This window comes from Labeo rohita, chromosome 3 (assembly GCF_022985175.1).
Source record: "Labeo rohita strain BAU-BD-2019 chromosome 3, IGBB_LRoh.1.0, whole genome shotgun sequence".
In the NCBI taxonomy this organism is placed as follows: Eukaryota; Metazoa; Chordata; class Actinopteri; order Cypriniformes; family Cyprinidae; genus Labeo; species Labeo rohita.
This window is the reverse complement of record NC_066871.1, coordinates 47064207-47091622: the sequence shown is the minus strand read 5'-3', so window position 1 is coordinate 47091622 and position 27416 is coordinate 47064207. Positions and strand designations below refer to the sequence as shown.

Sequence of the window (27416 nt, the reverse complement as noted above, 5' to 3'; positions counted from 1 at the left end):
ATAATGAAACTTTGTGAGATTGCTATGAACTAAAATGAGTGATGAGCTTTTAATGATTTTTAAAGGTGTTTGTAAATGTGATATTGATTTAATGCAACAGTTAAATAAGATGTTAATATTAAGTGACTTTCATTGTCTGACTATAACACTGTTGCCTGATTTTGCCATTTCATCGTCATAAATAGTTCATTTATGAATGAACATGCATTTTTAAACATCTAGTGAGTAAATGTTTTAATTCCCCATTCATAAAGACAGTCACTTGCTTTATTCCTGATTGAATCAGCCTTTAAATGAACCAAATGGATGAATGATTCAGTAATTAAATCAGTGACTTGCTGCCACCTATTGGGAGTTTTAGTTTCATTTTTTAAAGTGTCTTTTCAGTTATTTAAATCATCTAATATTTCTATATTTGCAATTTTAGATTTTAATTTTAAACATTAATCTCAACATGAATTTATGATTTTGATTGCACTCATGCCATCTCTGAGCCTCATTAAACATGAAAATACATCTACAAGCCACAAGCCACTTTTGTGTTCTTCTTCAGAAATTTTAAAAAGCTTATAAAATATAATTATTTAAAATCATTTAACATAAAAGATGACATACTTTTAAAAAAGTTAGAAAAATTCCATTACAAAGGTAAAAACAAAATTCCCCTGTAAATCACTTTAAGGAGTCAAATATCACCTTGTAATGGGAAAGCCTAATTTTTGATGAGATTTTTTGATTATTGTTTAGAAGGTGCTCCTAATCTTAATCTTAAAACCACAAGTGCTCCTTAAAAGAAAATAAAGCATAGAGCCATGAAGTGTATATGTTTATATGTTTATTTTTAGGTACAAACTGTAATATAATAATATATTAAAAACAATAATAGATATAAGCGGCATTATAATACATTATAATTGTACCAAATCCTTGTTAATGCATTATATAAAGTTTGAAAGATTGTACATTTTTCAACATAGTCTCTACATTTTAATATTAAAAACAATACTGTAATAATAATAATAATAATAATAATGTAATTTTTTAAACTAAATGACTCTAAATAACTCATTTTTTTTAGAATAGAGATCATGGTTCTTCCATGATTCTGAAAACAAAACATTAGAACTAAACTAAATAATATGTAGGCTAATTTATGATTCAAAAGAACATTTTATTTAATGTTAAAGATGAGTCTGTTTATAAAGGCCTAAAATGTTATAAATAAGTCCATTTAAAAATATATATTACTTTAAATGAGTTCATTATGTAAAATAATCATTTGAAATAAATAAATGAAAACCAATCTCCTGAGTTAATGATTCATTCATCAAATACATTTTTTGGTCGCCACTGGCATAAAATAACATATACAATCTTTATTTTAAGCGTAACATTAGTTGAATCAATAATTTTGATCGCGTCTATATCAGGACTATAAACTTAAGTTATTATTTAACGTTTGTAACACACAAATACAGCCTACTGTGTAGACTCTTTGTGAAACTGTTTCAAACATGAAGCTCACATGATGAGCGCTGTTCTCTCTGGAACCGCGACTGGTTTAAATAAATGTGATTCTGATTTCAAAAGTATCCCAGGCCCAACATTAAAAACCAAGAATAATCACCAACCTCCTTGTTCCTCCTGTTTTATTCTCCAGGTTTCTGATTCCTCGTGTTTTATTCTCCAGGGTTCTTGTTCACTCATGTCCTCCTCACTCTCCTCTTTAACAAACACCATCTTCACAGCAGCAGATCAGTTCAGCTGATTCTCCTCCAGATATTCCTGCTTGCTTCAAAACTAAGTCACGACTATGAGGATGAGAATATTACAGGTATTTATTGACCTGATTCGAAAACTGTATTTTTACTATTTCAAACAGTTTGTATTAAAACAGCATCACAACAAAACAACAGAGATCACGGTGAAACTAATCTTCTTCCTCTGAGGTTTAATGGTGTTTGGCAAACAAACGTTTGTATTTTAGCGCCACCCGCTGAACTGGATAGTGAACCGTCGAGTGGAAGGAAAATAATACTGGGAAAATTACTTAGTGCGTGTAGGACATATAAACATTTACAAAACACATCTCCCTTATTTTTAACTAGTGCATATTCAAACATGCCATGTTTATGTAAGAGTTGTACCGAAAATCATTATCTAATCATTTATTAAAGTGTAACTGAGTCAGAGTGCAGGGTAAATGCAGAAAGAGTCTAATTACTGTGAAACAGCACATCAACAAAACATCTAAATGTAATTTAGAAACGACACAATTCCATGTCAAGTCAAGTTACCTTTATTTCTGTAGTGCTTTATAAAATACAGATTGTTTCAAAGCAGCATTGCAGTGATTAACAAAGATAGAGGGAAAAAGTTGAATTCTGCTGTAAAGCAGCTCTAAAAATGAAATAGTGCAATTGTTTAGCTGAAAAGTTTCTTTCCATTGCATCAATTATTAAATTAGTTCAGTTTGGTTATAAAGCATCCTTACAGAAAATGGCATAGAACAGCTCAGTTAAATTTCTCAACATATAGTGTCATTAAAGTCTGGCTCTAATCATTAGACCACAACTGTCCCCACTTTTAAAAAAGTTAAAACCCACGCACTGTTTTACAATGAGAAGTGATGCACTGAGGGTAAATCATTTATTTGTGTCAGGATCAGGGCCTTAGCTGGGGTTTGCGGACCGGTGCAGTCTTTCTCTCTTTTATTTTCCTGCATTAATGACACTGACAGCAGCTTGTAAACTAGCCATGGAGAAAATACGTACAATATAATGATACACATCTGACTTCTTTCTCAACTGTTTACGTTCAAGTCACCTTTATTTATATAGTGCTTTTGCGTATTGGCATATTGCAGGTTTTTTTTCCCCCCAAATAAATATATATCCTTGTATGAAAATACCATATGATTGCTTCGAAAAATGCGGTGGTTTGTAGCGTTCAGTTAACATCGGGGGATTATCATCCCGGCGATATGATGGAGTTCAACATGGGATGCCGAGGCAAGAACCAGTTGAGGCTCAGAGCTGGTGCGGTTCGTTCGGTGCACACAGCACCTTCATCGGGTCCGCCGTCAGCCTGTGGATCGTCCGGATCCGTCAGAGATGCACCTCGACGACAATTTACAAGCAAATCGTTGAATCAGCGATGTCATCATCCAGCTAAGTTTATTTCAAACAGTATCGGTGCAATCAAATCAACAATATCGCTGGAAAATAAGTAGGTCCCAAACTAAGCAAGCCAGAGGTGACAGCGGCAAGTAACCAATACTTCATTGGCAATTTTTTTACGTTTTGATTGTCAGAAGTTGTGAATGGTACCAAAATACTCAACATCTGTTGAGCGCGTGATCACGATGGCCAATCAGATTTACCAATCCGCTCAATAATGCTCAGATGTTAGCAAGAAATGGACATTTTTAAAATTTCAGTACTGACTGGTACCAAAGTAAGAATTTTTGACCACACCAAGTCAAGGCAATGTAATATATCTCCTGCTGTCTGTCATTAATTATCTAACAAAAGAAAAATAGATCACTTACTGTCACTTATCTTTATCTCTAAATTCTTGACTGAATAACTTAGGTAGCTTTTTAAAGGATAAATCCACATTTAATTCATACAGTGTCTACTTGAAAGAAAGAAGAATATTGTGGGCATGTTGTTATACAGAATGCATATATTATTAATCAAAAAGAAGACCATGTTCTTGTTTTCTTGGGAAGTGGTTTTATTTCATTTCAAGATAAATAAATACATTATATGTCACATCAGTTAAATCTGTATTTCAAGTTCAAACATTAATATCATCCATATTAACAGATTTATAGATGTTTTCTCCATAAGTGAATCAGTTTGGAAATGTTGAGAAATGCTTAATACATTACAATTTAACTACCTTAGTTAAAACCCATTAGACTTTAGTTGACCAAATTTAGAGTAGATTTAGTAATCTATAATCTTATATGTAGTCAACTATACATAGACTAAAACAATCCAAATGACTAAAATATGTCTAGAACTAAATGGCATTTCATACAAAAAGCTATGACTAAAACTAAATAGAAATTTGCTGTCAAAAGTGACACTGCATATTTAATGTACTTCAAGGACATTAAAGATTAAACTCAAACCAATGTCTAACAGTGACTAAATGGTTTAGGAGTGACATGCCCCATAAATCTGACTGACTCCAAGTGTGTTGAGGGGTTTGGTCTGATTCACATTCAACAGCTTTCTCAAAAATTGCTTACTGCACCTTTAAATCACCATACTGCAGAGTGCAAATAAGCTTTGAGCCACGTTTTCCATTTAAAGCTCTTTTCACACAGATGGCATGCATAAGGAATTGCTTCGATGATTCTCATGTGACTATTAACTCCTTGTTTACAGGTGAAACACTTTCCACACTGAGAGTTAGCAAAAAGGTTTTCCCCCAGCATGAATTAACATGTGAACTAATAGGTGAAAGACTTTTCTGAAGTGTGAATGCGCACATGCACATTAAGTTGTTTTTTTTGTGTGAAACACTTTCCACACTGAGAACAGCTGAAAGGCTTTATTCCAGCATGAATGAACATGTGATTCTTAAGGCTTTCTTTACGTTTGAAACTCTTTCCACACAGAGAGCAGGTTAAAGACTTTTCTGAGGTGTGATAAAGCACATGCTCATTAAGTTGTTTTTTTTGTGTGAAACTCTTTCCACACTGAGAGCAGGTAAAAGACTTTATTCCAGCATGAATCAACATGTGATTCTTCAGGCTCTCTCTACGTGACAAAGTCTTTCCACACTCAGAGCAGGTGAAAGGCTTTTCTGAGGTGTGAATAAGTGCATGCTCATTGAGTTGTTTTTTCTGTGTAAAACTCTTTCCACACTGAGAGCACACAAAAGGCTTTATTCCAGCATGAGTTAACATGTGATTCTTCAGGCTTTCTCTACGTGACAGAGACTTTCCACACTCAGAGCAGGTGAAAGGCTTTTCTGAAGAGTGAGTTACCAAATGATCCTTAAGGCATCCTTTATATCTAAAACTGTTCCCACACTGGGGGCAGACGAAAGGCTTTATTCCAGCATGAATTAACATGTGAGTCTTCAGACTTCCTTTACACGTAAATGTCTTTCCACACTGAGGACAAGTTAGTTGGTTTTGTGAAGTGTGAATTAGCATATGCTCATTAAGTTTTCTTTTCTGCGTGAAATTCTTTCCACACTGAGAGCAGCTGAAAGAATTTATTCCAGTGTGAATTTTCATGTGATTCCAAAGGCTTCCTTTGTGACTGAACGAGTTTCCACACTGAGAGCAGGTAAAAGACTTTTTTCCTGTATGAATTAACATGTGATTCTTAAGGCTTCCTTTGTGTGTAAAAGTACGTCCACACTCAGAGCAGGTGAAAGGATTTATTCTATTATGACTTCTCATGTGATTCTCAAGGTATTTTTTACGAGTAAATGCATTTCCACACTGAGAGCAGCTGAAGGGCCTTTTGACCTCTTTTCCTTGAACGTTGCGTTGTGAGCAACTGTTTTCAGTTTTGGAGAAACTCACTGATTTTTCTCCAGTTGCATCATGAGCTTTCTGATGCTGAAGCATCTCCTCCACTTCATTCAGATCTTGTATTTCCTCTTTCACTTTCATCAGGCCTAAAAATGTCAACATTAAATTGCTGAAAATAAATCAGGGCATTTCGAAATCAAAAGAAAATTAGGGTGCATTCAACATGACAATAAGCAGAACACTTTATCTTTTTTTTTTTTTTTTTAATTATTATTATTTATTTATTTATTTATTTATTTAAAGTTTCTCGTACAGATGACAACATTTTCAAAACGATCCCTGAAAACTAAAAATGTTGATGACAAGACTGTCAAAGAAAATGCATAGACAGAACTGTAAAACTAAAAATGTTGTATTTTTTAAAGTAAACTTTGGAAAAATTAACAAGCAAATTGCATACAAAGTTTATTTGAAAATTTTGTCTTGTAAACACCTTAAATCTAACTCTAGTAGAACTTATGATCATTAATGAGGCATTTATGCAACACCCTTTTCAACAAAAGACTGAAAATGTATGCGTTTGGCATGCATTTACACAACATCAGCAATTTTTTGGAGGCCTTAAAGGAATAGTTCACCCAAAAATGAAAATACTGTCTTCATTAACTCACCATCAAGTTGTTCTAATACTGTGTGAATTTCTCTCTTCTGCTGAACTAAAAATAAGATATTTTGAAGAATGTTTGTATCCAAACAGTTTCCAGGCACCATTACACTTCCATAGTATTTTTTTCCTACTATGGAAGTCAAGTCAATGGTGCACAAAACCTGTTTGGTTACAAACATTCTTTAAAATATCTTCCTTCGAGCAGAACAAAGAAATGCATTCACTTTTGGAACAACTCGGGGTGAGTAAAGGATGACAGAATTTAAATTTTGTGAATTTAATTGGTTGAAGTATACCTTTAAAGTTTCTAAATCATGGTTCAAAGTGCATGTTATTGAAAAGGACACAGAATGTAAACTACAAAACATTTGTGAAAGCGGCAACATCATGTGCATGTGTTGTTCAGTCTCAGGCATGTATTGTTTCTTCACAAAGTGAAGATTAATTGATCTGTGAGAACAGGATTGTTGTGACAAAGTTGTCATCTGTATGTGTAACTTTCAAAAAATACAAAAACGTTTCAGTTTTTACCATCAGATGCATTTTGTCATTTACATTCTTATTCTGTTTATTTATTCACATAATTTCCATTATTTTACAGCGTTTTATACAGCCACTGAATCTGATGAGCTGACTACAAGGTATCTGCGGGTATCAAAACATCACATTTAATACTTTTTAATAGCATTTTCAAAATTTCCCTTAATGTTTGTTAGCTTAATGTACCACAAACTCATTAAAGATGAATGAAGCATAACCACCAACCTCCGTGTTCCTCCTGTTTTATTCTCCTGGTTTCTGGTTCTTCTTGTTTTATTCTCCAGGGTTCTGGTTCATCCATGTCCTCTTCACTCTCCTCTTTAACAAACACCATCTTCACAGCAGCAGATCTCAGTTCAGCTGGTTCTCCTCCAGATATTCCTGCTTGCTTCAAAATTAGTCACGACTATGAGGATGAGAATATTACAGAAATTTACTAGATTGGTTCAAAAACTTATTGTATCTACAGAAACAACATTTCTAACAGCTTGTATTAAAACAGCATCACAACAAAACACAGCGCTGTGAAACTAATCTTCTTCCTCTGGGGTTTAATGGTGTTTGTCAAACAAACGTATGTGTTTTAGCGCCACCCGCTGGACTGGAGTTTGAAGCGTCGAGAGGAGGAAAATAATAGGGGGAAAATTACTGAGTGCGCATATATATATATTTCAAAATGTATATATGTATATAAAATGTTTTTTTTTTTAAAGACTGAATCACTAGTCAGTCTGTACTGGTCAATCTCAGGTAACTTTATTTACTTATTTACTTTTTTTTTTTTTTTTTTTTTTTTTTTTTTTTACATGATTTTTAAGTGAAAGAAGGATGCATGTTTCTCAGCCCTGTTACCAAAACTTGTATGTCTAGTCAAGTATGTTTCAAAATATGTCAACATATTCCTTCATTTTCCCCTTAGGCAGATATTTATTCTAAAGAAATTGCTGGTTCCATGGTCATAAACAAATAAAAAACATCACTATTTATACACAAGGTGTTTTTTTTTTTTTCTTTCTAAAGTGCATAAACCCTTTTTTTCCTCATTTTAAAGGCAACTCAAACATCAACCTTAATTAATTTTCTGTGATACAATGTATTAAACACTGGGATAAATGAGTGACCAAACTTAATTTAATTTAACTTAATTGGGAATCTATTTTTGCACAGTATCTCTAGCAGTACAAGTATTCTACAACTACTACATACAAATATTAAAAAAAGTATAAACATCAAAAAGTTTTTTGCTCAAAGAGTAGCTAATCACTCTCAAAGCCACGCCTCCTCCAAAACACATGAACACACACAGGCGGACCAGATGCTAACCAGCAACACAACAAGGACACTTAATGTTGTCAGATTACCTCATGTCAAAACTTTACAGAATAAGTGCATACTATTACAATAATAACTCATTTTTTCTTTCATTCTTGCTCGGTCTGCAGTAGCGTAATGAACACACTGATGACATATCATGTCTGTGCAAACAGGGTGCACTGAGGTGTGCAAACACATATTTTGACAGGCAGGCAGAACAGCCTATAGTAATGTTCAGATCAAATAATCCAATTGGTCAAACATTTTATGGTTCTGCGACTTCCAAAGACAATATAAATACAAATAAATACAATTAGACCACTTAACTTAAAGACTGCTATCTAGATGTGAAGAGACTTTCAACCAGCATAACAATATAACAAAGATATCTTGCTTCTGGATCACAAAATAACAAAAATGCATCAGTGACGAATGTCTTGATATTACTGCATGTAGAAATGTTTGACAAGCTACAGTTAGCTTGAAAATATTTACATAGTAAGTAATAGATTGTTAGTGCATTTCCTTTATTTCGCCAGCACCAAAAATAGAACAATTAACATTAGAGCTTATCAATACTACAGTCTTTCTAATTTTAGCCACAGGGCTCATTTAATACCAGGTTCAGGTACCATACTTACAAGAGAAGGAAAGATGAATGAGTTGCAAAGCTACATTGCAGTGTAACTTCTGTGTTTCATTTGTGTTTCCTAAATATATCTTAAATGGAAGAACAACTCTGTTATTATAAAAACATCAATGAAGAACAAATTAAAATGACATCTCAGGCCCTCTTAAAAGTGTTACAGCCTCTTTTTCAGCTTCCTGAACAAGAACAGTTTGTAAAAAGCTTCTACTTTCCTTTAGTAAGCAAAGCACAAGCAAACAAGTGACACATATGCATTGTAAGACAATTAAACATAATGTAAAACTCATAAGAAAGCACAATGGTGTCATATCATGAAGCAAAATGGTAAAGATAAAATGTTTTGACATTGTTCTTTGGGGAGGAACTCCATCTTTGTGTTGATCTGAAACAGTTGAATCTGCTTGTTTTGTATGGATACAACTGGGTAGCAAAATTCAATTTAAAATATAATATGCAAAATGGCAATGCAATATGTAAAATGACAATGTATTTCTGTATTTAAATGTACATTTTCTTATACATATGTGCAACATTTAGTACAATTACAGTATAATGACAATGTTTTTCTGTATTTAAATGTACATTTTCATTTTATACATATGTATGTAACATTTAGAACAATAAAACATTTAAGTCAGCATTTTTGCTACCTCTTTTTGCCCCTTCTGAAATTCTCATGTAAAACATATTTGATCACTTTGGATAATACATTTTGATTTTGCAACTTTAAAATATTAATAAAATATTAACGTTAAATGTTAATGTAAAATATGTTAAATATGTTCCATATTAAAACTACTGTAAGAAATGGCAAATGTAAATTATATAATTGAATTTTCATTGTGCACTAAATGTTGCACATGTATGGGAAAATGTAAATTTAAATACAGAAATACATTACCATTTTACATATTGCATTGTCATTTTGCATGTTACATTTCAAACTGAATTTTGTACCCATATGCTTTAATAGTTTTGAAGATGAAGATTAATTTCACTTAAGATAATGTTTCTTTGCCATGTCACTTGATCATACATTTATGATTTATCCAGATTATATTTTATTGCTTGATGCATTATTGTGTCACATTTGGTGAGGAAGCGGCATCAGAACTGAAAGTGCTGGATCTGAAGATGAGCTGTGATTGTTCCTTGTGTGACTCTGTAGAGAAGATAATTGACTGAAACGCTTCCCACATTCAGTGCAGTGATACGGTTTCTCTCCAGTGTGGACCCTCTCATGTGTTTTCAGTTGTATTAACTGAATGAATCTCTTGTCACAGTGTGAACACTTATAAGGTTTCTCTCCAGTGTGAATCTTCTGGTGTGTTTTCAGATTTCCTGGCTGACTAAATCTCTTGTTGCAGAGTGAACACTTATAAGATTTTTCTCCAGTGTGAATCCTCTGGTGCTGTTTTAAACAGTTTGCTGAAGTAAAAGTCTCTTCACACTCACAGCACATGTACTCTCTCATAACTGTATGCATTTTCTGATGTACTCTCAAATTTTGTAGAAATGAAAAACTCTTTCCACACAAATGACATGAATGCGGCTTCTCCTTTGTATGAACTCTCAGGTGTTTCTTCAGGTCCGGAGCCCACAAAAAAGTTTTGCCGCACTGATCACATGCGTGCTGCTTCTCTTTAGTGTGGATGTTCATGTGGCCCTTAAGGTTTGCTAAGTGAGTAAAACTCTTTCCACAATGATCACAAGAAAATGGTTTCTCCCCAGTATGAATTCTCATATGAGCCGTAAGGTTTACATTTTGTGTGAAACTCTTTCCGCACTGATCACATGTAAATGGTTTCTCTCCAGTGTGAATCCTTTTATGTGTTTTCAGGTATCCAGACTGACTGAATGTCTTGTCACAGTGTGAACACTTGTATGGTTTCTCTCCAGTATGAGTCCTCTCATGTGTTTTCAAGTATCCAGAATTACTGAATGTCTTTTCACAGTGTGAACACTTGTACGGTTTCTCTCCAGTGTGGATCCTCTCGTGTGTTCTCAGGTCTCGAGACTGACGGAATCTCTTGTCACAGTGTGAACACTTATGAAGTTTCTCTCCAGTGTGGATCCTCTCATGTTTTTCCAGTTGTTCTGACCGACTGAATCTCTTGTCACAGTGTGAACATTTGTAAGTTTTTTCTCTAGAGTGAATGTTCATGTGTACCTTAAGGTTTGCTGATTGTATGAAACTCTTCCCACACTGATCACAAGTGTACGGTTTCTCTCCAGTATGAATTCTCATGTGGCGGCCAATATTTGTTTTGTGTGAGAAACTCTTTCCACACTGAGTGCAAATGAAAGATTTCTTTGATCTTATTTTCTTTAAATCATCTTGATTGGTTTGAGAGCAACTCAAAGGTTCTTCTCCAGTTTTGACATGATTTTTCTCCTCAGCTTCAGCCAGTTCTTCATTCTCATTGTTTTGTTTAATCAACTCTGAAATAAAAGTAAAAATGGTTGATTTTCAGTGACTCTTAGCAACACTGATGTAAAATAAAGTAGACAATTGCTATATAACTTTTTGGTCAATTTGATGCATTTTTATAAACTAAACTTCAAATAAACTCTCCATGAATGAAATACAATAAATCTTAAAACTATTATTTTTAAAACATTATACTCACAAATGCCACATTTCTATAGGGAGAAATATTAAATATGTTGAAAAGAAGATATTATTGAAAAAAAGTACCCTATTACAACAAACCAAAATTAGATTGAAGCTTCAAAACATTCAACCTCATTAATGAAGAATGAACAATAAACATCAACCTGTTTGTTCCTCAGTATCTTCAGTGTGGTTCATTCTGCAGGGTTTGTGGGAGGAGCTTCACTGAATATGAATTTCTGTGCAATCAACAATAAATCAGTCACTGCTTTTTAAACTAATTTTCACATTTAAACATTTATCTAAGTAAATTAGATGTCATCAAAAGCAGTGCCATCTGCTGTTCAAAATCAAACTAAGATCAAAATCGATTTGAGAAAGCATCGCGATGTATTCGGAAAATCTCAGAATCGATGCCGAATCATTTCTCGATTCGTGTTGGAACGATTTATCGTCCAAATCGTTAGTAAATAACTGCACTGGAGCACATCTAAATATAGTTCCGTCATGACAACTATCGGAGGGATTGGCATAGGGATTGGTAATATACATGACAGTGTTAATGTGTTTGGTCTTGGCAGAATAGATCTGCTATGCTGCTGATCAAAACTGCCAACTCAAATTACAGCTGCATGTTTATCATAGGTAGCCCTATAGCGCGTTTTTATTATAGGCAGATCCGCCTATGCAATGAAATAGAGCACTGTATTTATTCACGTTTTAAAAAAAGAAAAGAAATAATTGATGGTGTATCTGCAAGATGTTTAAAATAAAATCTAAGACTTTTTAAGACCTGCACAAATAAAATGAATACTGTATGAATATGGTAGGCCAATGTTTACCTGTGTTCAGAACAGAAAAAGTAACGAAAATATAAGTAAAAAAAAACAAACAAACAAACAAACACAAATTATACTGTCATACACTATAAATCTTTATCATAAACACCCAGCCTAAATATTTAAAGCGAAACTGAAACTAGCGGCGTGGTTGCTGAAAATGAGCAATACAAACTCACTTGCCTTTCTCATTCCAATCCGATTGCTATAAATCGCCTTGGAAATCGCACGTTTCAGATGATAAAACACGCGATTTATAATCCAGAAAACTGTGTTCTATATCCATCTTAATAAAAATGTGCGTGGAAAACAGAAGCAGCATGCTTATCTTTGCATGAAAAAAACTGACAAATTATTTCCATGTTTTTAAAATTACAGTGAGAGCAGGTGAATGAACACTTTGACTGGAAAGTCTACAGAATTTTACAAGACATTTTTTTTAAACAAATGAACAATTTCACATTTTTATAAGCAGCCATTTACAAGTGTAAACATGCAACAACACAAAACCGCTCAAGTCTTAATAAAATTTACATGTTTTCCTCGAAGGACTGTTGCCTGCTGTTCTAAAAATTAGGCATAGTTTTACTACAAAAACAAACAAACAAACAAACAAACAAACAAAAAAACAAAAAACATGGTTACGATATAGTTAAACCATGGTAGCCACAAATTAACCATGGATTTACTACACTAAGCATAGTTTAACCATGGTATTTGTTGTACAACTGTAGTTATAGAAGGGGCAATCAAGATATCAAAAAAAAAACATGGTTACTATTTTACTACAATAAAACCATGCGTATAATTTGCGTATTTTTTAAGGGAAATGTTACTATTTTACAAATAAAACCACGTATAATTTGCTGGAACTGTTCAGCAAACTGAAAACATGACAAAAACGACCTTGTACACTGCTGCATGAACAAATGTGAATTGCAGTGAATTGCTCACCTCTCCTCAGACTAGCTGCTGCTGCTGCGCCCGAAAGCTTTGAGGAGTCTCTACCTTATCTGACAATGGCTTTGCAGGCTGCGTTTGTTCACGGCTCCTCCTGAAAGTGATTTCACACAGAATTCTGAGGCAGCATAACGATTTAATGATCTACAACAAGAGAGCTTTGCTGATAACTATGAGAACATTTACTACAATGTAATATCTCACTAAAATCAAAAAGTGGAAAAAGTTAGTCAAAAACCTTCATTTACACACAACCTGACCAAACTGGCGTCCAATTTTGTTTATAGCTTAACTCTCAAGAAAGCTAACATTGATCGGACATGCTTTGATTGCTACCTTGAATGAAATAAATGTTCTTCTTCTTGGACGTTAATGGAGGTTGGCAAACCAGCTTTGGTGCATATTCCACCACCTACTGGCATGGAGTGTGAGGCATTGATTTCAGGAGGAAAAAAAGAGAGGAAAAAAAACTACATTTCTATAGTCTCCTGTGCAACTTTAAAAAAAAGAGAGAAAAACTTCATAACGTTTGTAAGAACTGTTTAGTATATTCTGCAAAGTTAAAGAGTTCAAATAAATCCATGTTCTCTTTCTCTGGATCATTATTTGTATTTTTATTTTTATGCCAAACAACGCCGTAATCATGTCTAGAACACTGAAGGGATCAATTGTTTTGAGAAAAATAAAGACTAGACCATTATGGCAATTGGTATCTTCTAGCCGACTGTTGCTATACGAACATAATTTTCATTGCACAAGCTCTTGTTTACTTTCACTTTTCAAATTTATTTTATTCTTACATTCAGCATATAAGCTTTCAACTGAACTGTCTAGTATTTTAAAATGAAGGTAAAATGAAGAAGATGGAATATGGAAAATGGAAAATGGGAAATGACAAAACAGATGTTTCTTCATCACTATTACTAAATGAACACAATGAAGATATATTCTCAGAGAACCTGCTCAGGAATATATTACAAGGGTAGTATCTATACATTTTTGAAATTGAGTTCTTTAATTATACTTGGAATAAAAAGTCTGGGAGAAAAGGTCCGGATAACATATCCTCCATTTAGATTGTGCTTTAGAAATTATCCTGGAGTTGAATAAAGAGCATTTCTGATAAAATAAATAAATAAATAAATAAATAATAATAATAAAAAAAACATTATTGCATTTTTTATCTAATACATGAACTTCATCAAATGCAAGTAGGAAAATGGTTGTTTACACAGCCATAACATAAATGAGCTTTAAACAAAGTTTTCAAACTGACAGGTATAATTTTAATCACCAACCTCAATCAGCCCTTAAACCAACCCCACACCTATATCATTAAGCAGAGGTTCAAACTCCAGTCGGAACAGCACTGGCCATGAGCTTTAGAGCTCTGCTCTCACTGAGCATACTTATTTATATAGCAGATTTTATTTTATTTTAGATTTCAGGAGGTTCTGCCCACTTTTGGAGTTCACGCCCCGTATTGGACATCTCCGGTCTGCAGTTCATTCGCCCATTAGTTCTCGCCGCTTCACACTCCAGTCCAGCGGGTGGCGCTAAAACACATGAGATTGAAGAAGAGGAAGAGAAGGAAGATTAGTTTCACCGCGCTCTCTGTTATTTTGTGGTAATGCTGTTTTCATAGAAACTGTCAGAAGTGCGCGTTCTGTGAATAGAAATCTAGCGTTTTTTAATCAGGTCAGTAAATATCTGTAATATTGTCATCCTGATAGTCGTGATACTACGTTTTGAAGCAAGCAGGAATATTTGGAGGAGAATCAGCTGAACTGAGATCTGCTGCTGTAAAGATGGTGTTTATTAAAGAGGAGAGTGAAGACGACATGAGTGAACAAGAACCCATAAGAATAAAACAGGAGGAACCAGAACCCTTGAGAATAAAACACGAGGAACAAGGAGGTTGGTGTTTATTCTTCATTTATTTCCGGTTAGAATTCAAAGTGCAGGTCGATGCACACTCTAACGGCTAATATCGACCACAACGCATTGCGCGGTAGACGAGAATTCGATTAGAACTACAAACACGCATAAAAAGTGTTAAAAAAAACTACAAATCTAGTGGATATGCGCGACCAACTGACAGGTATGGTGCCTTCAAGTCATGTCAGAGAGATTGTATTTACATGAACGCCACCAGTTGTTAGTACCAGTGGGGAATTAAAAATGTTCTTTAGCCCAGAGTTTACAAGTTGGGGGCGTGTCAGTGAAAAACGTGTCGGATGACAGCATTTGTATTGACAGTAAATGTGTTGAAATTAATAAAATTGTTATTTTTTGTAATGTACAATAAAATTATATAAGTTGCATATACACAATATTACATTATGCAGCTATGACAAAGTAGTAAAGCCTCCCAAAGCTTATTATTCTGCTACATACTCAAAATATGTACTTTTTCTTAACAAAAAGAGTACATACCTTTAGGCCATAGTATAAGTAGGTGAATTGGGAAGCAGGAAGAGTATGTTCATGGTTAACACACAAGACATTCCCAGCAGAGCAACAAATCGACTAGTCACTATGAAAATGAACACTAAGAAAAAAGCACCATACTGCTTCTTTTTCTTCTGTTCCAAGGTCATTTAAGGCACGCAAGGGTTTAAAATGAGCCAGCATCAGTGGCATAATACAGTGTTTTTAGTTGTTTACATGGATCTGTGTGAACAGGGACAGTTTTGACAATGTTTTTGTCTGTACACAATTGTTTTATCTTTTATTTTCCAATTGTTTCCATTGATTTTCATCTTTTGAATGATTTCATTTTAGAAGTGATAAAAGTGAAAGAAGAAATACAAGATCTGAATGAGGTGGACGAGAACCATCAGGGTCAGAAAGATCATGATGTGACTGGAGAAGAATCAGTGAGCTGCAACAATTCAAAAAACAGATGTCAAAAGGCCTTTCAGCTGCTCTCAGTGTGGAAAAGCTTACAAACATAAAAGAAGCCTTATGAAACACATGAGAATCCATAGTGCAGAAAAGCCTTTCAGCTGCTCTCAGTGTGGAAAGAGTTTTACACAGAAAGGACACCTTAAGGATCATTTGGTAAGCCACTCTTCAGAAAAGCCTTTCAGCTGTTCTGAGTGTGGAAAGTCTTTCACACGTAAAGCATACCTTAAGACTCACTTGTTAATTCATACCGGAATAAAGCCTTTTAGCTGCTCTCAGTGTGGTAACACTTTCCAACAGAAAGGAAGCTTTATGAAACACATGAGAATTCATAATGGGGAAAGGCCTTTCAGCTGTTGTCAGTGCGGAAAAACTTTCACGTGTAACAAAAACCTTCAGGATCATATGCTAATTCACGCTGGAATAAAACCATTTACCTGCGCTCAGTGTGGAAAAAGTTTTACACAGAAAGTACACCTTAACAATCATTTGGTAACTCACACTGCAGAAAAACCATACATCTGCTCTCACTGTGGAAACGCTTTCACACGCAAAGCAAACCTTAAAAAACACATGTTAATTCATAAAGGAATAAAGCCTTTCAGCTGCTCTCAGTGTAGTAAGAGTTTTACACAGGAAGGACATCTTTATCATCATTTGGTAACGCACAATTCAGAAAAGCCTTTTACCTGTTCTGAGTGTGGAAAGTCTTTCACACGTAAAGGATACCTTAAGACTCACATGTTAATTCACACTGAAAGTAAACCTTTTAGCTGCTCTCAGTGTGGAAAGGGTTTCATATGTAAAGGAACCCTGAGGAAGCACATGTTAATTCATGCTGGAATAAAGCCTTTCAGCTGCTCTGAGTGTGGAAAAACTTTTTCACAGAAGGGACACCTTAAGGTTCACATTGCCAATGCACATTCATCTTCAAACAACAAGTGAATTTTGCATCTGATGACCAAAACTTGTGCTGTGTAGGGATGGATATTGTTAAAGTCTTATTGCTCTTACTGATACTGCTGATCCATCTGATATTCATAATAGTTGACATTTTAAAGAAATTAAGCACATTGCTGACATTTTGTATTTCTCAATCCCTTTGGGCCAATTCTCAGGATGTTAACTTTTTCTCTCAAAACTATAAATCTATGAAACATGTTCAGCTTTTGGAATCTGTTTTGGAATGTGTATATGTGTATATTTTTTCATCATATGAGTCTTCACGTGCAAAATGATTTGGAATCTGTCAAATGTACATGTATACTAAAATATCTGCCAGTGTCCACCAAGAAAATGGAAACTTGTAGTAATAGTTTTTGTTCCCCTCTCTCTCTGATGGATGTCATTTTGTGGCAATTTTCTGTTGACTGTATATTTCTCTTCATGAAAGAAATGTGTAAAAGTAGACATGCAAATGTGCATTTTCTGTTTACATGCAACTCACTACTACACAAATAAATGTACTGTATGAATTCAAATGTGCATATTCTTTCTCTGTGAACTATAATATAGATTGACTTTTCCCAGCTTCTCTGCCTTTTGGCTAAGATCAAGTGTAGTACATGTTCTTATCAGTTTAATCAGTGGTGGGGATTGTGAATAAACAGCGCTCTTTCCACCTTCAATACCATGACTGAAGTGCCCTTGAGCAAGGCACCGAACCCCCAATTGGTTCCTGGGCGCTGGCGCAATGGCTGCCCACTCCTCCGGGTGTGTGTTCACTTCTCACTGCAGTGTGTGTGCACTCATGATGGCTTAAATGCAGAGACTAATTTCGAGTATGGGTCACCACACTTGACAATACGTAGTCACTTTCACTTTCACTTTTTCAGTATACTTTTACCTACCACTGAAATCAACCAGTGAACACATGCATGTGGAGCCCAAATAGGTTGCACCAGTGGCGATTTCTTTAAGACTGCAAGGGAAGCTCAGCTTCCCCTATAATGTCACAAAATTAATGGTCAAATTATGTACTATTGTATTAACATTTTATTGACTAAAAATGCGTTAGAAAACGTTCATCTTAAAGACGAGTTCGTTCAGAATCAGTTAGATGTAGCAGGTCGGCTGACTTGATTTTCTTCTCATACATTGCCGTAGCGTCACAGTGCATTTCCCCGTTGAAGCCCAGCGTCCATTGACTTCAATGCGGCTGCTTTGAACGTTTTTTTTCAGTGCTTTGAAACTAGACGGTCATTGGATAAACGCTGCGATTATGTCCCGCCCACGGACGCTCAGCGTCTCTGGGGGTGAATGAGGAGCAAATGAGGAGTGGGCTGGCCTGGACTCCGAGCTTCTGCGTGATGATTGGAGGGTCTGTCGAAAGATTGCATCTCCTTTTGACTGACAGCGATTTTGTACTATAAGGAATCGCTGAAGCTATTCGCGCTCAGTCCCATCGCAGATTTCTCAAGTTCAGTCGAAATAAAAACTGCTGCAACCTATTTCTTTATATTTGCTTGGCGAAATTGCTTGATTTTCATCATACATTTCACACAATTATACACCACATTCCTTGTTTCACTTTTACAGAGTTTAATATATATTTTTAGATCGTTCATTCATTCATTGATTACTTGGTGTTCCTTAAAGACATGGAGTTGGACAGTGCAATGCCTCAGCTTTACAAACTGTTCTCATTAGTGGCAACAATTGGAGCTACATCTGCAGGTGTAGAAAGGAGCTTCTCCTGTTTAAAGCGGCTCAAGTCCTACACCCGAAACACAATGGGCCAAGGCCGTTTAAGCAGCCTAGCTCTGCTGGCCATTGAGAGGACACTGGTCAAGTCACTGGAAAAGACGCCTAGTTGGTACGACAGGGTCACAGACCGTTTTCTTGAAAAGGAATGTAGGGCAGAATTTACTTTTAAATAAATAGACAATTTTATGATGTAGGCCAAAAATGAGCTTCCCCTATTTGACAGACCAGTAGCCGCCACTGGGTTGCACCTATGGCCCAGTCAATTTTGTCCCAAAGAAGAACATGACATGCTGAGAATCCGATAGATTTAATCTCTATTGTGCAAAAAAACATGCTGAAAAATGAATCGAACACAGCAGGGTTATGTTTAGTAATAGTAAGGTTTACACTACAAACGACATGCAGCGTCAAAGCGACACAATCCCATTCAGTCTATTACAGATGTAAATGGTCTGCACTTTAAGTCCTAAACAGGACCGTTTTGCCTTTCTGCTCCACCTGGGCACTTTCCACCCATCCACCGGGGATTCTCCCGATGGCCAAAAATAATTTCCCCGTTTTATTTCCTCTCGACGCTTCACACTCCAGTCCAGCGGGTGGCGCTAAAACACACAAGTTTGTTTGCCAAACACCGTTAAACCTCAGAGGAAGAAGATTAGTTTCACGCGCTCTCTGTTTTGTCGTGATGCTGTATTATTACAAACGGTTAGAAATGCACGCTCTGTATGTATAAAAATACAGTTTTTGAACCAGGTCAGTAAATTCCTGTACTATTCTCATCCTCGTAGTTGTGACTAAGTTTTGAAGCAAGCAGGAATATCTGGAGGAGAATCAGCTGAACTGAGATCTGCTGCTGTGAAGATGGTGTTTGTTAAAGAGGAGAGTGAGGAGGACACGAGTGAACCAGAACCCTGGAGAATAAAACAGGAGGAACCAGAAACCTGGAAAATAAAACAGGAGGAACCAGAACCATGGATAATAAAACACGAGGAACAAGGCGGTTGGTGTTTATTCTTCATTTATCTTGATTGTTTGTGGTACATTAAGATAAAGTTTTAGACACAGGGTGTCTGCAGGTACTTGTAAAAAGAAGATCTGAACTGTTTCCACTAAAAATGCGACTGAACCAACATCAAGATGATATTATTATACTTTATTTTCGCTTTTTGGAATCATAAAACCATTCACAGGGCCTCTCGAAGAAAACATGAACATGGCAATCTGTACATCCTCCACTCCTTTGTCTCTCTTTACCCTGATTTAAAGAAACAAACAAACAAAAAAAAAACAGAAACAATACATTTCCAGAAATAAAATTCAAATGCTCTTTCTTTACTGTACTTGCCTTGACAGTATGCCAAATTTCTAGATTGCTTCTGAGAAGAATTTTTATGATGTCGAGGCCAGTCCAATACTGACTTCTGGAAATGGGGATTAACCAATGACATTTGAGGTTGCAATTAAAACAACAAGCCCCGCCCCACGTCTGACAAAAAAAGTGTTCCCCTGAGCAGGTGAGAGAAGATAGAGCGTGAGAAAGTAGGGAATGATCAAGCACATGTGAGGGCTCGAAATGACCCTGCAAAGCTTGATTGACAGGCGATCTGACCAATTATAACGGCAAATCCGCCATTCTGTTTAACAAACAAATCAGACAGGAGAGTAGATTAACTTCGGTGGACTTAAACTTAAAAAAATGTGTGTATGTCTATCCGCGATTACAATAAATTACAATCTGATGTTTTTCATGCTTTAAGTAAAGAAGAAAAGAGGATTGGTTCACGTGTCATTGATCTAAGAAGGCAATATTAAAGATTACATTAAAGATGTGATCTTGAAAAATGCAGTTTGTGACTTCTTTAAAAAGTATCAAATTTGAAGTGCTGTAGACAGTAGCTGTGAAATAATGTAGATTAGAGAAATACTTTTCACAATGCATCAAAGGGTACATTTACATGGCAATCTAAACAATGGAAATATGTTGTTTTTTTTTTTTTTTAATTAGGTTTCTCTTACAGAAAACAGCATTGTGAGAGATATCTCTGCTTGTAAAAACAGTAACATCATGTGCATGTCTATTACGTGTTCAGTCTATTGGCGCATAGGGTTTCTTAACAAAATGACTTTGCCATCTACTGGCCTGTCAGCGTAATGCAATGTTTTAGAAATTTCCTGCAATGTTCCAATTGATTTTCATCTTTTTAATGATTTTATTTTAGGCCTGATGAAAGTGAAAGAAGAAAGACAAGATTTGAATGAGGTGGAGGAGAAACATCAGTGTCAGAAAGATCAAGATGTCAATGGAGAAAAATCAGTGAGTTGCAGCATTAACAAAACAGATGTCAAAAGGCCTTTCAGCTGCTCTCAGTGTGGAAATGCTTACAAGCATAAAAGAAGCCTTATGAAACACATGAGAAACCATAGTGGGGAAAAGCCTTTCAGCTGCTCTCAGTGTGGAAAGAGTTTCACACAGAAAGGATTCCTTAAGGAACATTTGGTAAGTCATTCTTCAGAAAAGCCTTTTACCTGCTCTCAGTGTGGAAACACTTTCAAACATAAAGTAAGCCTTATGAAACACATGAGAATTCACAGTGGGGAAAAGTCTTTCAGCTGCTCTCAATGTGGAAACACTTACAAACATAAAAGAAGCCTTGTGAAACACATGAGAATCCATAGTGAGGAAAAGCCTTTCAGCTGTTGTCAGTGCGGAAACACTTTCACATGTAACAAAAACCTTAAGAATCACATGTTAATTCATGCTGGAATAAAGCCTTTCACCTGCTCTCAGTGTGGAAAGAGTTTTACACAGAAAGGACACCTTAAGAATCACTTGCTAACTCACACTTCAGAAAAGCCTTTTAGCTGCTCTCACTGTGAAAAGTCTTTCACACGTAAAGCAAACCTTAAAAAACACTTATTAATTCATGCTGGAATAAAGCCTTTCAGCTGCTCTCAGTGTGGAAAAGGTTTTACACAGAAAGGACACCTTAATGACCATTTGGTAACACACACTTCGGAAAAGCCTTTCAGCTGCTTTCAGTGTGGAAAGTCTTTCACACGTAAAGGATACATTGAGACTCACATGTTAATTCATGCTGAAGTAAAGCCTTTTACCTGCTCTCAGTGTGGAAAGGGTTTCATCTGTAAAGGAATCCTCAGGAATCACATGTTAATTCATACTGGGGTGAAGCCTTTCAGCTGCCCTGAGTGTGGAAAGAGTTTTACACAGAAAGGACACCTTAAGGTTCATTTGCTAACTCACACTTCAGAAAAGCCTTTCACACGTAAAAGATACCTTAAGGCTCACATGTTAAAGGGGTCATCGAATGCCCATTTTCCATAAGCTGATATGATTCTTTGGGGTCTTAATAAAAAGTCTATAACATACTTTGGTTAAAATTTCTTAATAGTCATGTAAAACAACATTCTTTTTACTTCGTCAAAAACAGCTTGTTTTGGTGTATGGCCCTTTAAATGCTAATGAGCTCTGCTAACCTTGCCCCTCTATTCTGTGGGATGACAAGCCGTTCTCCGACACTGTAAATGTTAACCACATTTAGACGCAGAACTTGCTAACTAGCATATTATTAGGAAAGGCGATTTGCAAAGATTCATAAAAAAAAAAAAAAAAAGCCTTCATTACTTCTGTAGGTAGAGCTAGATCACAAATGATTCACATGAACACAGACACATTTTGGCAGATCGGTAGGCGCATTTCCTTCAAAAATGAAAGTAATCCACTGCGTCTTCAGCAGCTCAGATGTTGGGAGTAAATGATGACTTTTGTGTTCATTTTTACATCCAACAACAAAACACCTCAATCTCTTAGTTAGAAGCCATTCTGCTCCAGCATCAAAACAATGGCGGACTGTTTACAGCTCACTCAAAGCGGATCTAAAGTAAAATGCCAGTGTCAATCAATAGTCGTGGAACGCGACTTGGGTCTGTATGATGTCACACAGTTTGATTTGAGACACTAGTTATGATTTATTAGGATTTTTTTAAAAAGCACTGGGTGGATTTTGATCATTATGGGGTGGTTGTGTACACAAACTACCAATTAAAAGGGATTTTTGCACCTGATGACCCCTTTAAGTCATGCTGTGAAATAAGTTTTTCAGCTGCTTTTATGAATAGAATTAATTCACATCTGTCCTGTTTGTGGAAGATGATTTCTAGAAGTTGTTTTTTTTTTTTTTTTTTTTTTTTTTAAGGGCATGAAAATGTGCTGTGCAGGGATGGATATTGTGTTAAGGTTTTAAAGGTATTTAGTTTCTCTCAAAACTATAAAACTATTAAATATGTTCAGCTCTTGGAACAGTAGTTTCTTGTTTACACAAGATTTGAATTACTTAATAATTTAAGAACCTAAGGGATAAAATGATCCAAAATCTGTCAAATGTACTTGTGTACTCAAATATGTCCACTAAGAAGATGGAAACTTGTATCAGTAGTATTTTCCCCCTCTCTCTTTGATGGATGTCATTTTGTGGCAATTTTCTTTTCACTGTCTCTTCATGAAAGAAATGTGTAAAATGGACATGCAAATGTGAATTTTCTGTTTATATGTAACACACTACTACACAAATAAATATATTGTATAAATTCAAATGTGCATATTCCTTCACTGTGTACTACAACATGTGACCCTGGACCCTGGTCTGGGACACTGGTATATTAGTAGCAATAGCCAAATCATGTACCATGAAGATATTTTGTAAATTCCCTACCGTAAATATCTCAAAACATATTTTTTTGATTAATAATATGTATTGCTATTAACTTAATTTGGACAGCTTGAAAGGTGATTTTGTCAATATGTTGATTTTGTTTTTTTTTTTTTTTCAGATTTTTTTTAGTTGTATCTTGACCAATATTGACATGCTTAACAAAGATACATCAGTGGGGTTTATTGCGGGTCTTAAAATGATCTTAAATCTTAATTTCGAAAAATTGACACTTTTGACTGGTTTTAAATCCAGGGTCTTAATGTCTTAAATTCAAAGACAATGGCATTAATTTTCGTGAGGGATCTTAAAAAGTCTTAAACTGCTTTTCTGTGAATTGAGGCCTTAAAAAAGGTCTTAAATCAGAGCAGAAAGTCTTCAATTCGTGTGATCATGGCATTCATTTTGCTGCTTCATTGTTTCTGATGTGCTGCTTCATCTGTTGGTCGTTTTGACGAACTTGTAGTTTAAATTTTTGTTTAGCAACAATCAGAACAGACAATACAATTAAAACTGAATGCGGCTGCTCAATCCAGTGTGCTGAACGACAGTCGCATCACAGATCAGATTTTTATCACGTGAAGAGAGTCGAGCTGCCTGACATGATGAGAGAGGTGAGAAAGACAAGACTATGGCAGAAGTGTTTCAAAACAAAATGCAAAAGTGCCTGTTTTAAAAATATTTTGAAAAGCCTGTTGACTTCTGCCATTTATCTAAGGTGATAGTGATTTTTTTTTTTCATTTGTATTTGGTTTCACAGTTGATTTAAACTTTATGTTTTTTTTTTTTTTTTTTTTTATTTTATTTTATATTATACAACAATACAATTTTCCTTAGGGCACCCATTTGGCCACCAGCAGCCCTGTTTACAAGCTACTTAAAACCGAAGGAAAGTGAAGAAAAGAGGGAAAACTCGAACTAAAAACAAACATCTGCTTGTTGCCAAATTGGCACTGATTTGAAAGTTAAATTAAAATGTGCACTGCACATTTACCAGAGGCAAGCGAGGAAAAGAGGGAAAACTCAAACTAAAAACAAACAATTGCTAGATGCTGAATTGCTGCTAACTTGAAAGTGAATATAAAACTCGAACTATACTTAGGGAGCATACTGTTTTATTGTTTTCCCTTAAATTTTCTTTAGTTGGTCTTAAAAAAAAGTCTTAAATTTACCCTCATGAAACCTGCAGAAACTTTGCAATACTACAATAGTCTATTTACAGAAGTAACCGACCTGCATTTGAAGTCCTGAACAGGGCTTGCCTCTCTGCTCCACCTGGGCACTTTCCACCCATCCTTTTGACGGACGCGCGGACTGTCTGAGGTGAATCGCGTTGCTAGTCAACACTAACCGATTCATGATTTATAAGAGTTTATTACTGAATGCTGAATTAGGAAATAATCACTTTAGTACATTCAGCACGCAACAAAAACAATAACCAGTCAATCAATAAATGTAATGCAGCAGGCCAAATTGACTGCCAGGCCACCAGGAATTCTCCCGTTATCCCGATGGCCAGAAAATATCCTTGTAAACACAGTCGTTTATGTCTTATGTCCCAAATATTTAGACGGACAAATAATCCAAGGATGTTGTTTTTCCATTATTGTTTTTCTACGTATGTTCAATATTTTGGATTTAGTTTTTCCAAACTGTATTATTTTGTTTTATTAATATTTTTAGGCTACATCTTATCATTGTCACGTGTTTTCATTGATCTTAATTTCCATTTACATGCTGCAGCGTTGTGTGATTTGCACTGAACTCTTCGACTAATAATTTGTTCGTTTTTCTCCTCTGATCCTCACTCACGAAGAGGCGCTGATCACATACTATGCGAGTCTATAATTTTAATTACTTTTCATTCATTTGTGCAGATAGTGTTTTTAAAGAAAATAAATTGCACACCTTGTACACGCACTAAGTAATTTTCCCCGTATTATTTTCCCTCCTTTCGACGCTTCACACTCCAGTCCAGCGGGTGCCGCTAAGACACATACGTTTGTTTGCCAAACACTAATAAACCTTAGAGGAAAATTTTAGTTTCACCGCGGCTCTCTGTTGCTTTGTCGTGATGCTGGCTTAATACAAACTGTTAGAAATGTAGTTTCTAAAATACAGTTTTTGAATCAGGTCAGTATATCTGTAATATTCTCATTAAGTTTTGAAGCAAGCAGGAATATCTGGAGGAGAGTCATCTGAACTGAGATCTGCTGCTGTGAAGATGGTGTTTGTTAAAGAGGAGAGTGAAGAGGACACGAGAGAATCAGAACCCTGGAGAATAAAACAGGAGGAACCAGAAACCTGGAGCATAAAATATGAGGAACCAGAACCCGGGAGAATAAAACAAGAGGAACCAGAAATCTGGAGAATAAAACAGGAGGAACCAATAAAACAGGAAGAAGGAGGTTGGTGTTTATTTTCATTTCATCTTTAAGGACTGTGGCACATAAGGCTTACAAAGCTTTAACTCTCTTAAGCTTTAAGTATCTGAAAAAAACATAGCAATGGCTAAAGCCTGATTACACTGTAATTACACATTACACATACATGAGTGTTATTTTGGATGTTATATTATTGAAAAATGTGTGTAACCAAACAGTTGCTGGTTCTCAGTGACTTCCATAATATTTTTTCCTACTGTCAAATGTGGACCAGCTACTGTTTGGTTACCCACACTCTTCAAAATATCCTATTTTGTGTTCAGCATAAGAAATATATTAATACAGGTTTGGGACAAGATGTGAGTGAGTAAATAATGACAGAAATTAAATGTTTAGGGTGAACTTTAATGATAGTTGGTAGCATGTTTAGTACTGTACTTTGAAGACCTGCACACATCTAATATACAGTCATACATCTGTTTTTCTCTTAAATGTTTACTTTCATTTTGGACATAACCAACTGTGGTTAAACGGAAACCTTGTACATATACATAATTATATGCCCGAGATGGCTTGAAGAACACAGATATTCAGAGATTCTGGTGCCACCATTTGTAAAACTTATTGACGCTGATCTCAAATATTAGTCTGGAGCCCTGCGCTGTTACATCAGGGTTCACTTTTATGTTCACATTTCTCAGCTTTTTACAAGTTACTGAAAATGAACAATTTTTACTTTATTGCAGAGCTGATTGAAGAAAAAGAGGAGAATGAAGAATCAAGTGAAGTTGAGGAGAAAAATCATGTCGAAACTGGACAAAAACTTTTGAGTTGCTCTCAAACCAAACAGAAAGATTTAAAGAAAAGAAGAACCAAGAAATCTTTTACCTGCACTCAGTGTGGAAAGAGTTTTACACACAAATCAAGTATTGACTGTCACATGAGAGTCCATTCAGGAGAGAAGCCGTTCACTTGTGATCAATGTGGGAAGAGTTTCACACAATCAGCAAACCTTAAGAAACACATGAACATCCACACTGGAGAAAAACCGTACAAGTGTTCACACTGCGATAAGAGGTTCAGTCAGTCAACGCATCTGAAAATACATGAGAGGATTCACACTGGAGAGAAACCTTATAAGTGTTCACACTGTGACAGGAGATTCAGAAAGGCAGGAGACCTGAAAATACATGAGAGGATCCACACTGGAGAGAAACCTTATAAGTGTTTACACTGCAACAAGCAATTCAAGAAGTCAGGAGACATGAAAATACATGAGAGAATCCACACTGGAGAGAAACCTTATATGTGTTCTCACTGTGACAAGAGATTCAGTCAGTCAATACATCTGAAAACACATGAGAGGATCCACACTGGGGAGAAACCGTATCACTGCACTGAATGTGGGAAGCATTTCAGTCATTCATTTGCTCTACACAGTCATACAAAAAAACAATCACAGTAAGGCCCCATACACACAGAGACGTGTTTAGCTATATATGTAAATATTTTGCATATATATGTAAATATTTGCATTGTGTCAGCATTTCGTCTAGATGGATCTGGTGTTTTGGGAGCTTGAAATTGCTATATATGTATATATATA

General features: G+C 35.5%; 5 protein-coding genes, 2 long non-coding RNA genes and 1 pseudogene across 11 annotated transcripts in view; 4 read left to right on the top strand and 4 right to left on the bottom strand.

The window, feature by feature from the left end:
* The window catches only part of LOC127161323 (gastrula zinc finger protein XlCGF8.2DB-like), a 77808-nt gene extending 70533 nt beyond the window's left edge, over nt 1–7275 (bottom strand). The window contains exons 1-2 of one of the 5 annotated variants that reach the window (XR_007827014.1): nt 6936–7271; nt 4267–5649 (exon numbers count right to left, since the gene is read on the bottom strand). Coding sequence is in view for 4 of the 5 variants with exons in the window: in XM_051104012.1 (XP_050959969.1) it covers nt 4466–5649; nt 6936–7044 (1293 nt within the window). In the remaining variant the exon portion in view is untranslated. Of the gene's footprint in view, nt 1–1631; nt 1950–3920; nt 5673–6935 lie in introns of those variants that run through there. The other 4 variants (XM_051104012.1, XM_051104022.1, XM_051104036.1 and 1 more) reach the window with 4 other exon arrangements.
* LOC127161542 (gastrula zinc finger protein XlCGF49.1-like) overlaps nt 1–27416 on the top strand; it is a 136300-nt gene that overhangs the window by 103563 nt on the left and 5321 nt on the right. The gene's annotated exons all lie outside the window — the stretch shown is intronic.
* On the bottom strand, nt 9673–13496 carry LOC127161264 (zinc finger protein 501-like). The gene is made up of 4 exons (XM_051103914.1): nt 13423–13496; nt 13081–13180; nt 11452–11526; nt 9673–11115 (listed from the first exon to the last, which is right to left on the bottom strand). Exons 3-4 carry the CDS (start codon nt 11483–11485, stop codon nt 9758–9760), a joined length of 1392 nt encoding a protein of 463 aa, XP_050959871.1. The 5' UTR covers nt 11486–11526; nt 13081–13180; nt 13423–13496; the 3' UTR covers nt 9673–9757.
* Nucleotides 16315–21804, bottom strand: LOC127161694 (uncharacterized). The gene is made up of 3 exons (XR_007827151.1): nt 21686–21804; nt 21478–21517; nt 16315–16430 (listed from the first exon to the last, which is right to left on the bottom strand). It is a non-coding gene; the product is annotated as an uncharacterized LOC127161694 (long non-coding RNA).
* On the top strand, nt 17520–17620 carry LOC127163612 (uncharacterized; annotated as a pseudogene).
* Nucleotides 19495–19700, bottom strand: LOC127161687 (uncharacterized). The gene is made up of 2 exons (XR_007827150.1): nt 19641–19700; nt 19495–19610 (listed from the first exon to the last, which is right to left on the bottom strand). It is a non-coding gene; the product is annotated as an uncharacterized LOC127161687 (long non-coding RNA).
* Nucleotides 19561–23286, top strand: LOC127161353 (gastrula zinc finger protein XlCGF57.1-like). The gene is made up of 2 exons (XM_051104061.1): nt 19561–19699; nt 20919–23286. The coding sequence occupies exons 1-2, from the start codon at nt 19561–19563 to the stop codon at nt 22040–22042; spliced, it is 1263 nt and encodes a 420-aa protein (XP_050960018.1). The 3' UTR covers nt 22043–23286.
* LOC127161609 (zinc finger protein 239-like) lies at nt 25762–27281 on the top strand. Its single transcript, XM_051104339.1, has 2 exons — nt 25762–25834; nt 26557–27281. Exon 2 carries the CDS (start codon nt 26751–26753, stop codon nt 27273–27275), a length of 525 nt encoding a protein of 174 aa, XP_050960296.1. The 5' UTR covers nt 25762–25834; nt 26557–26750; the 3' UTR covers nt 27276–27281.